General features: G+C 49.5%; 1 protein-coding gene across 3 annotated transcripts in view; it reads right to left on the bottom strand.

The window, feature by feature from the left end:
- Positions 1-11,068, bottom strand: part of CABP1 (calcium binding protein 1) — a 33,839-nt gene extending 22,771 nt beyond the window's left edge. For all 3 annotated transcript variants that reach the window (XM_032447795.2, XM_085556179.1, XM_085556181.1), the window contains exon 1: positions 1,827-11,068. In XM_032447795.2, the coding sequence (XP_032303686.2) occupies positions 1,827-2,438 (612 nt within the window). In that variant the 5' untranslated portion in view covers positions 2,439-11,068. The remainder of the gene's footprint in view (positions 1-1,826) is intronic.
- Positions 11,069-11,507: the final 439 nt, after the last annotated feature.

An 11,507-nucleotide genomic window follows, 5' to 3' on the forward strand; every position in this document is an offset into this window, starting at 1 on the left:
ATCCCATATTGCAGCTCCCCTGCTTCTACACACCAATCCCTGCACAGCCCTACTACATCCCACTCCTAAGCCCCCACTAGATGGTTACTTTCTCATCGTTGCTTCAAAGAAAGTGAGAGATGAATAAGGGGAGGAATGGGAATAAATAATATTACGCTCGCAAATAAAGGTGTTGGTGATTGTTTCTCAGTGCTGTTGCTATGTGGTGAGTGGAAGACCAAAAGCCCGAATGTGTCTCTTATCTGTAAGTAGCATTGTGTGAGGCCAGAACTCAATTGTGCTAAGTCTGTAGTGCTCAGGAGTGTGTCCTGGCACTGGAATGCAAGCAGCAATGCAGGTAAGGACCGGCATGTTCAGTCAGGACTGTCAGGGAGGAGCCCTGACCTGGGTTTGGTGGCAGTGCTGGCTCTCTGGGGACAGGCAGCTCCTCACACTTCCAATCTACTGTCAGATGCATCTTCATGTTGCTCAGAACTCCGAGGCAGCACTGAGCCCAGGCACTGCTGAGCCCACAGATCTCCAAACAGTGCCCTTTGCTGTGACCCAGCGGGGCACCACAGCACTCACAAGGCCCTCCTTATTGCTGCTACAGAATATTCATCTATTTCTGGTACACCTCTGCCTCGTTCTGGAGTAAACACAACCGTAACTCTCACATGCAGCAGACTGTCAGTGAGGATGCAGAGCTGCCGAGAACAGCAGAGGTTTGATTTTGCTCTGGAGAAGTCAAGATGAACAGAAGTAGACAATGCGTCCTGGCAGCAGGATGAGCAGGGAGAGGTGTGTCACGTCCGTCCCTTAAGTCATCAAAATCCCCCTTGTTCTTTCTGTAATCTCAATCTGAAAAGGCATTCTGAAAGCCTCCCAAACCCACTTAAAAAAAGTAAAATGAAATAAAATAAAATAAAACAACAACAATAAAACCCACAAATCCTAACTCTGGCTTAATCGACCACTTCCAGAGCTGCCACCCAGGCTGCTGCCTTATACCTATAATTGTGCTTCTGGGAGACTGCAGTTACATTAATCTTCTGTAGATTACATCTCCCAGTAACATCCCTAAACGGCTCCAAAAGAAAATTTCAAGCCAGTTTCCCTCTGCCTTTTCATTTCTAAAGGGTAACAGCCCTGCCCGCTAATCCCACTACCAGAGGCAGCTAAAAATGACAGCTTTGTGCCGAAAGCGCTCGCAAACACCGAAAGCATCTGTTCCATCCTAACACAGTGATTGGGAAGGCTTCGGAATTGGGTCAGGATTTTTTTGTCATCCTCCCCACTACCTTCTCCTGACAGCTTCTGCCATCAGAAATGATTCATACGCTGATCGTACAGAAATGTACCATAAGGAGATGTAAACAAATACAGCAAAGCAAGGCGGGGAGCCAGAGAGATAGAATCCAATAAGTAAATATTCCTTTTTTGTGTGTATGTGGCGGGGGGGAAAAAGAACCAAAAATCGCTTTCCCTGCTCTCACCCCCCGCCGGCAGCGCCGCAACTTCTTCCCCCGGCGGTTGGCAGAGCACGGTCCGGCGCCAGCACCACCGACAGCGCCCTGGGGCCGTGGCCGTGCCCCGGTGGGAGCGAGGTGCCCGGCGGGCGGAGCGGGGCTCTGCCGGGGTCGCTCCGCAGCGCCCCGGCGGTACCGGCTGCTCCGGGGCCGGTCGGGAATGAAGCGGCGCGTTTATAGCGCGGATGCGCCCCGGGGTCGGTGCCCGGCAGCGGGACGAGGGTGAGGAGGGGAAGGAGGGAAGGAAGGAAGGAGGGACGAGGATGGGGGCGAGAGAGGGGGAGAAGGAGGAGGCGGCGGGGGCTCCGCGCCCCTTACCTGGCCGAAGACCGAGCTGAGCATGGGGTGCAGCTGGTGGAAAAGGGGGTCCGCTTCCACCGACCGCTCGCTGCCGCTGGACTTGGTAGAGTACTTGCTGCTGGATTTGGACAGAGGCGAGGCGCCCTCTGAGAGCTTCAGGGACTCTCTGCTGGACCTCTGCCTGTGACTGAGGAAAAAGTCCTCCTCCGCCTCCTCCCCATCCCTGTCTGAGAGCTGCTGATGGTCCTGGGGGTGACCGTGGCTGCCGTGCGGCGGGGGCTGCTGGTGCTGCCGGGCCGGTCTGGCCGCTTCCTTGCCGTTGCCTCCTCTCCTCGGACCTCCTTCCGCGGGCTCGGGCTGGCTCTCCCCCCGTCCATGTGACAGCTTCCCCGCGCCCCTCGCTCCGTCCTCGCGGGCGCCCGGGTGGCAGAGCGGCCTGCGGGCACTGGGCTCCCCGGGGAGCCCCTCCTGGCTGCACTCCCCGCCCGCCTGCCCGCCTCGTCCTCTGCCGTCCCGAGCCCGGCCACCGCGGGGCTGCGGTTGGTGCTGCCCGCCCGCCGCCCGCCGGCTCCCCGCAGCCTTCAGCAGCGAAGTGCGGGACTCGCTCTTCGCCATGGAGGAGCCGCTCATCGCGGGGCCGCTACAACCGCATCCCCGGCCGGGCGGAGCGCTGCCGCTGCGGGCAGGGCTGCGGCGCGGCGCTCACGGCATGTCCTGCGGAGCCCCGCTTAAATCCCGCACCGCGGCCCATGTGACAGCGCAGACAAAGGCCGCGGAAGGGGCGCTCCCGCGGGGGCTGGCGGGCACCGTCCCCCGCCGGGGCTCCCCCCGCGCCGCCGCCAGGTGAGCCGGGGCCTCCCCCCCGCCGGGGCCGGCTCGGGCCGGGCGCGAAGCGGCGCCGCGGAGCCGCCGAGGGGGTGCGGGAGTGCGGGAGTGCGGGAGGCGGCGGGCGGCGCTCCCGCAGCGCGGCGGGCGGGCAGGGCCCGGCGGGGAGGGGGCCGCAGGGCCGCACAACCCCCGGAGCGTGGCGGGGGGGAACCGCCGCCAACAGCCCCGGAGCATCGCACCGGAGCAGCGCGCGGGGAGCGGGAGGCGGCGTCCCGCGGGGTGCGGTGCGGGCCCGGCCACGGGGGATCCCCCGTCACCCTGGGGAGGAGCGCGGCACCCCGCACCGGGAGGACAGCCCTGCAGGAGGCTGCAGAGCCGTCGGGAGGCACCGGGGGGGGGGGGGGGGGCGTAGGGGGCCCGGAGCCCTGCCTCGGTGCTCCGCCGGCCCGAACGGGGCCGCGGGCAGGACCGGCGCTATGGGGCAGCGCCCAGCGCTCGTCCAGGTGTAGCCGGGAGGACTCGCAGCCCTCGGGAAGTTTTTGTTCAGCCTTTGAAACGAGCAAATGAGCGCAGAGGTTTCGCCGGGGCACATCGGGAAAGGGGAGACAAACGAAGGGGCTTGCATCTAAAAAGCAGATTTTTTTACCGTCTTTGTCATCAGACGCAGGTAATTAAGTGCCAACAGGTGGTTCAGTAATGATGTTCTGTTTAAAAACATTAAAGGCTAATGGTGTCAAATCAGACATATGTTCCTGGTGAGGGAAGGACCCGGTTGCTTCTTGCTCATCTTCAGACAGTGATTGTGCCTCACTGCCAGACTTGGATACCTCAGCAGTTTACGTACCCAGAAAGATGAAGGTGTGATTATCACATAATAAGCTTACTCATGCTAGCTCTGCTCTCGCTGGCACATGCACAGCACTTACTATGCAGTGGCACAGACTTCAGTGCAACAACCAAAGTGCAACTTCTCTGCAGCCTGAGGTTCCATTCCAGCCCTGCTGCCGTGGCCTGCACAGCTACACGCACCGGGAAGGCTGAAGCAGCCACAGAAAGCAAATTACACCACAGTCCAGCATCAGCATCCGCTGCCCCTTCTGCTGCACAGTCAGCACCAGATACACAGCAGCTCACACAGACTCCACACAAGGCACCGTGTCCATGCTCAGGATGGCAGAGAGGCTGGTGGCCCCTCTGCCCGGGACCCCTGGCAGCAGCTGGCGTGGTGGCTGAATGGGGCTGTTGATGGGAATTATGATGGGGATATTTGTTGAGCAGCAATTCACAGATGCAGCATCATTTCAGCTCCTGATTTAAAAGCAAAGTGCTGATTGTTCTTTTTTCATCTCCAGAAGAGGCTTGCTACTGTTTGGTATCACCAGTGCAGAAGCACTGCTCAGAGGCAGCATGGCTGGCTGCACGTGAGCCCTGGCTCTCATTGCAGCAGCTGCACTGCTGGAGCCATGGAAGCCGATGGGGTCCTGCTGGGAAGCCCAGAGGCAGCAGGAGGCTGAAATGAGAATGTCTTAACACCACCCCATCCTGGGGAAGTTCACTGTGCTGGGTTGTAACACTGGAAGCTGCCGTTTCTGGAGCCTGCTGACAGTGTGCTGCAGTATGGAAGTTCAGATGGGTGAGTCCTGCCTGGCCCTGACTAGTGCTGCCCTCACCCGCCCTGGGGTCTTTTGAGCTATTCCTGAGGACTGCAGTGGTATTACTGCCCACAGGTGGGTTTAGTTCTTTGTCTCAGTCAACTGAGCACTGCACAATTTGGAGACGATGCTTCATTAGTGAGTAGGGAATCGCTCAGGTGTGATTTATCACTTTGGAAAGCACTTCAGGGATCAGGGCAAGGAGCAGCTAGAATAATAGAGGCAGGAACAATGCAGGCAAGAGCCATGTTACAGAACAGAGCAACAGAGAAATGGCAGCAGCTGAAACAACTACGAAATGAGACAGTATGACAAGAGCTAGAAACCTGGTTGTCCCTGACCCCCTGACATTTGGGCTTCGGCTGGGAAAGAGCCCCAGCCATTCAGAGTAGAGTACCTGGACCACACTGTCTTCACTAATCCATTTCTGAGTTTCTTTGTGAATCTGCTTTTCTAGGCAAATTAATTTTAGGATGCAGTGGCTGTATAGCATCCACTACATTCTAAAACGCCAGCTATCCCAGAGCCAAATGCCAGGGAACAGCAGCGGCCCATTGTAGAGAGAAACACATAATTCCAGCGTGGCTGAGCAGCGAGACACACAGGGACATCTCTCCAGAGAGCACACGGCTTCTCCTCCATCTGGCAGCACAAAAGAGGACAGGCCTGAATCCTCAAGACACAAAGATTACATTATGTAACATGCACACTCACTGCTGCCAGAGATGAATCTAAGTCAGAATGGTGCAATCCAGCCAGAGGCTGAGGCAGAGGGAGCTGCAGCCCAGCGCAGAGCTAGGGCTCCTGGGGTGAGGAGCAGCCTGGGCAAGCAGGGGGACTGGCTCTGATTCCTTCCTGCATTCACAAATACAGCACTGCCTGCAGGTACAAAGCCCTGTCTTTCCTTAGAAAAGATGTGCATGGGAGCAAATGCATGAGCCTTTTGTGGGGGGAGGGTTTGGCCAGTTCCTTTTCAGGAATCACTTATGTACAGAAAATGTTTGGGGGTTAAAATAGAGAATACAAGGGCTGTGCTGTCTACCCTCAACTCAGAAGAATGTATTTCAATTCCAGTTAGAGACAAAAGCCCAGAAAAGGAGTTTGAGAATGAAATGACCAAGAAAAAAATCCCTCCAGCAAATTACCAATGGGAAGGCACAGAGATTTTGATGTTCTGGAGCAGTTACCTCAGTACCAGTTTTTCCATTCTTGATTTCTGTCACCTGCATTAGCAAGAACATCATTGTCTGAAGTAAATTGATATCACACAAAAAACCTGCCAAAGAACTGTAAAATCTAAGCTGAGGATCAAGACACTAACCAGGAACTTGACCCGTAAGAGACAATGAACTGGACAGCCTGGATTTATGGCCTACCTCTCCCTTTATTATCTTTCTATCACTTATAAAAGGTTCCAGAAACATGGCATGTCTCAATAGACAAAGATGCCAAGTATCAGTCTGCCAGCATATTGTGTTTGGACAGGAGCGTGTCTGCCTCCAGAGGAAGCAGAAGCACTGACAGCTGGAGATTCTGTTTGCTTGAAGACTTGGTGTTGCTCTTCAGGGTTTACTCCATGGGAGAGGAATAATCCCAACAGCACTACAAAGGCATTATGGTTCTTGCTGTAATCTCAGTGTTCAAATCCTGATTGCAAGCAGAGAACTTCCCTTTGTGATTGTCAGGAGGAGATGGGCAGATGGACCCGAGGTCACATTCTGCAGTCAGATAGTTTTGAAGGGGGAAAAGCTGAAGTGTGATCCTGTAATAAAGCTACAGGAATGGGAAAGGAGGATGGAACAAAAGAACAGTCCCCAGGAAGATGGGAAGAACGAACTACTGGAAGGAAGAGGGAAGGGAGCAAGATAACAGAGGTGAGGAAGAGAATGGGCAGGAAAAAAAGTGAAGCTTACTACACATTACAGCATGAAAACAAAGGGCTCACCAGAGACAGGACTGGGCTGTAGGCAGACTAGGTTACAGCAAGCATCACTGCAGGGGAGGGGAAGGTTTCCAGAAGGAAGCAAGAGACCACTGCACTACAATGCTCCATGAGGCCACGGATCAGCACGCTTACAGCTCCACTCTGTCAGTACACAGCTGTCAGAGCTGGAGAGCACAGAGGTGATGCCCTAATCCATTCCTTGCCTTCCAAATGACATAACATGGAAGAAGATACAGTGGACACCCTGCTGCTCAATGGGACAAATACATATGAGCTTCCTATATGAGCAGGTATGGCCACAGCCCAGAGACTGGGCCTTCCCTGTTCCAGACTTGCTAAAAATGAATACTCCTTTCCTGGCATTACTCCTTACCCTGTTTGCTTCCCTCGTGCCACTTTTGAGTCTCACAGTCTCCTGGTTCACACAGCCAGCAACACAATCAATTAAGCTGGTTTAGCTGGCTTAGCTTTGCAGTTTTATGTGCCTGCAGTTGGCAAATGTCACCTCTTTCAAATCAGAAATCTCCTTTGCCAAACTATGATCAGCTCTTCACAGTCACATCCATGTAGAAGGCATTGCTGTGCAGGTGGAGGTAAAGCACAAGGCAGGCAGGAAGCTCATTTAGGTGGAGGTCCGGGTGCAATTTCTAGAAGAAAATACCATTTAAACCATTGAAGCAAGATTGATGTGGTTTCAGCAGTGAAAGCAGTGCTTCTCTCTGATGGTCTCAAGTCAAAAAAGACAGTTAGCCAAAGAGTGACCAGCAAAGGAATACTCAGAGTAATTATTTTTCCACTTGCAGATGATCTTAGCTCTCCTAGGTAATAGCAAACCTGTTCAAGAGCCTGTGCAGGCTATGTACAGTCTATGTACAGTCACAATAAATGAGAGATGGAAGGGAATGATCTCTTTCTGAAGTGGGACCTGGATCACAGGATTACAGCTGCTTATTGTGGACAGGTGAGCTCTTCAGCTGCGTTGCATGGATCCCTGGTCATCGGGTAAAGAACCTTTGCTTTCTTTTCTGACTGAGATTGTTTAATTTTTATCATTTAAAAAATACAAAGCATCCTTATTAATAGCTTAAGTAATTAGTTTGAATGATAGCGACTGTCTGGGATATCCACAGTAAGGAAAAAAGCAGTTCCCAGTTTTTAGGTTCTCACATCTATTAGCCTGGCTTAAAAAAAAAAAAAACAAACAAAAAACACCCTAATGCATAGAATCTGATTAATAATGGAGCTTTATGAAACATTTTAATTATCCTATAGCTTCTTCCACTTTCCAGCTCATTTAGAGCTGCATAACAAGGCTCCTAGAAGACTTTACAGAGACTTTTCTAACTCCACCACTCAGAACTGTGCATGGCAGCACGTCATACTCTTTCTAGTAAAGTCAAATGTTTAAAAATACTTGAAATGTATTGTTAATTTCTAACAGCTTTGTGCATTAAAGTCATGAGGGCTAACGACAGACTATGCAGATCAAACGGAGTCTTTTCTCGACACTCCAGCTCTGAAGGACTCAAGTATGGATAAGGCTGTTATATAAGACAGGCTTCTGGATATCGCTGAAGTGCTTTACAATTAGGACAGAATATTAATAAAAGACAAACTGAAAACCTCCAGCTATTAGAAAGATTAGGACTTAGCAGAGAGCTGCAGGAATGCATACGTCAAAGCCATCTTCTTGGCTGTAATGAAATGCAGCAGAAAAGGACCTGGCAGAAACAGCTTCATGGAGGAAGGGGGGAAGATCTGCAGTATCACTAATAGTAATAATAATAATAATAGCAACTACAAGTTCTGCAGAGATTGCAGTCCAGAGCAGCAAAAGACAGGAAACAAGGAGAAGAGCTTCTCTTGCTCAGCACTGTGCACACTGACAGCAGGTGTCTCTGCAAACATAGAAAGCATCTGCTCATTTACACCTATGCAGCTGCACTGGCTTTCCTCAGAAAAGTGAGAATTGAATTTAAACACAAGGTATTTGTTGCTCAGCTGCTGCTACCTGTGCACTGGCCAAGAAGCAACACCACAGCTCTGAATGCTGTTTAAATAAACTGTGTCTTACTAGTTTTATTTTCTGGAGACTGCACGTTTTTCTCTTGCGGGTGGTGTCCTGGGGGTATTTCTGCTACAAGTCCAGGCCCACTTCCCTGCAGCTCTCGTGGGAATCGTTACCTGCCAGCTTTCAATCTGTCCTACAGGAATATCATTTTGTAGTATATGGTAATCGAGCCAATCATACTGACTGTAGGTCAATATATTCAAGAATATCCTTCTTACTTTTGAGGAAAACTCCTTAAGGAAAGACCTGGGGACTGACCCCTCTGCATTCCCACCCAATACCTTTTATACTGACAGGGATGTGCCTGGAGAGTGTTCCCTCCCAGGCCACAGCCATCACAACCATACCTTCAGGTGGCTGAGTTGCCCAGACTCACAGGTACAGCGAAAGCCTTTGTTCTGTTAAGAAGAGACAGCTGGAAAACTCTTGTTAATAAGGAATAATTTTTAAAGTATTTTGGGTGCAGAGGAATTAAGGAATGCCATGTGATATTGGAAGTAAAAAGATGCCAGAGAATGTTTGAATGGAAAAAAAAGCCAGGAAGATGCCCAGAAGAGCTGAAAGTCTGGAAACGCAGAATGCAACTAGGAGAATATTCAACTGTATGTGTATACGCTACAAGTCCGTGTTTATCTGAAAGCCACATGTGTCAGAAAAAAAGGCAGGCAAATCAGAAGGAAGCTTTATGTTTTCATTATGCTCAATTTTGATCATTTTGAGACATTTGAAACACTTAAGATGTTCCAGTCAACTGAGACTGTGAAAACCCCTTAAACATCTGTTGACGTGATGAGACAGAGCACTGCTTGGAAAAGGGAAGTGAGGAATGTTTTTAGATGAATGTAAAAAAGTAATATAAAACTGAACAAACGTATGTGTGAAACTGATTCCTACCTTCTCAAAGGGAACTTAAGGGGCCTCTCTTGAGATTTGTGCTGAAAATTTGAATCCTTTCCCTCTGACTTTTCCAGGCTGATAGAAGGCCAAAGAAGCAACCTATGGCAGTCAACTGTTCCCATATAGGGCATAGGGTAGATCCAAACACAAGAAAAACACAAAATATAACAAGAAATAGATCATGTTCAGTACAAAGAATAGAGTACATCAAGCACAAAGAGAAAAATCCCATAGACTCAAACAAGCACTACAACAACCAGCATAGACCAAGAAGATGCTTGGCATATAGATGCAGGAAATGTCATGAATTTGTAAGCAGCAGCTGGGCTTGTACAACACTGACACAATCACTGTGTTGTGACCTCAAGGAAACTGTTCATAGGAAAAAAGCTTCAGCACTGCAATAATAAATGAACATTTCATCTCCTTTCAGGCTGGTAGCATTTATGAAGTTGGACAACGGGACACAAGTGAGTGATAATAGAAGCAGACTGATATGCAATTAAAAAAACCAACAATCAGAGGGCAAAGGGTATTAAGGTAAAATTCAGAGCTTACACTGATAAGCCTTTCACCATTAATGGATTATAGGGACTAGATGTATGAGTAAATAGGGGACTGGAAAGCATCCAAAGATAGTGGCTAAAGCCATTCTCTGCAGTGCCAAAGGCACGCTGAATGGCAGACCTGAGCAACTGACAGCATGCATGGAAAAGGCAGTACTGTAGGAAATGTAAGGGAAGGCTTGATAAGGATCTTCCAGCTGAAAGATGCCAGCCAACATAGGAAAGAGTTACTGGTTTCAGAGTCACCATCTAAGTAAAAGAGGCAAGTGAAAGAAAACAACCCAATGTGATACTTTCCCAGTGGTACTGATGCATTCTGCCATTACAGATAACTTCGAGTCTCCATCATCCTCATCCCAACAACAACACACCAGCATTAAGATAACAGTTATGAGTTATGGAGAAACTGCTGCTAAAACTGGTGTCGTGTGTTTCAATTTAGTGTCCTTGGTTCAAAGGCTTGGAGGCTATTGACAGGATTAAAATAAACATACAATTAAAAACAAGAATGTGTTGACTAGATTAAGGAAATAATTCCTGAATTTACAAATAAAAAATTCAAGATGTGCTTTATGTATAATTTGGGGCACTTGCAGGGAAAGCTAATAACAATTAGAACATCACACTAACAAAACAGGGCATCTCACCTGTAAGCAACGTATTTAACAGAACAAAAAATGAGACTTGGAGTACCTACACTGAAAACTGTATATATGAAATCTGTGTATAAAAATACGAAGAGAGACATCAAACAGAACAAACCTACAAGCAACAGCAGTAGACCCAGGATCCACGAGTCCTATGAGACTGACACAGCATGCAGTTATGATGAAAACCAGTAGCTCCAAACAAATGTTCACAGGAACCTGTGGATACATGAGATTGCCCTAGAAGGCAGCATGTGATGAAGAACACACAATACATTTCCATCTCCAGGAACTACATCTTTTTCTTGCCCGAGCAAGTGACAACTTGGTAGCGGCTGTAAATTGAAACAACCCAGTGGAGACAGTCTCATTAAATGGCGTAGCACACCCCAGCAGCACTGGCTTCATACACTGAGAGACATCATCAGGTTCACACAACACCTTAATCCTCCATAACACAATGAAGATCTTCAGCACACTGGTTTTAAGGATTGATTACAGCCATACGTATTAGAATTACTGCTTCGTTAATTGTTACTGTAATTATGATTTGTCCTGGGTAGAATGATGAGATTTTAAGCTCTTAAGTACAATTTAGTTTCTCAGATGCAGGAACTCCATGAAAGATGCCCAGCAGAAGCAGCAGACAGTTCTGACTGCCTACAGAGCATTACGCAGGCAGAGCCCTTGCATGGTTCCCTGCAGTGATTTCTGCTGGTAAAAGAGGCTCGAAATTGTAATAAAAGCAATACTTCTCCATTACAACAGCAGCATTATACACATGTTCAAACAACACGTTGATGTTAAGACCAATGATTACCAAGACACCACCTCAGTCACTGACCCCATCCCCGAGCCTGCGGAGCTGCCTCACTCCTAGTTAGAGCTGAAGAAGACAAAAGTTTTCCCATAGTTATTCCTCCCTCCCCAGGCTACTCTTGGAAGCACACTCTGGCCCTATTATTGGAATCCCTGCTTGCAACAGAAACATTGCTCTGGAACACTGCACCCCTTTGGAACAGCAAATCTTTGACAGGCCCTCCTGTGAGCAAGGGGCCAGAAGGACAGCAATGGGAGGAATCACCAAAAAGAT

The sequence above is a fragment of the Coturnix japonica genome, chromosome 9, assembly GCF_054131305.1.
Source record: "Coturnix japonica strain WE chromosome 9, WE-NBRP24, whole genome shotgun sequence".
NCBI lineage: Eukaryota > Metazoa > Chordata > Aves > Galliformes > Phasianidae > Coturnix > Coturnix japonica.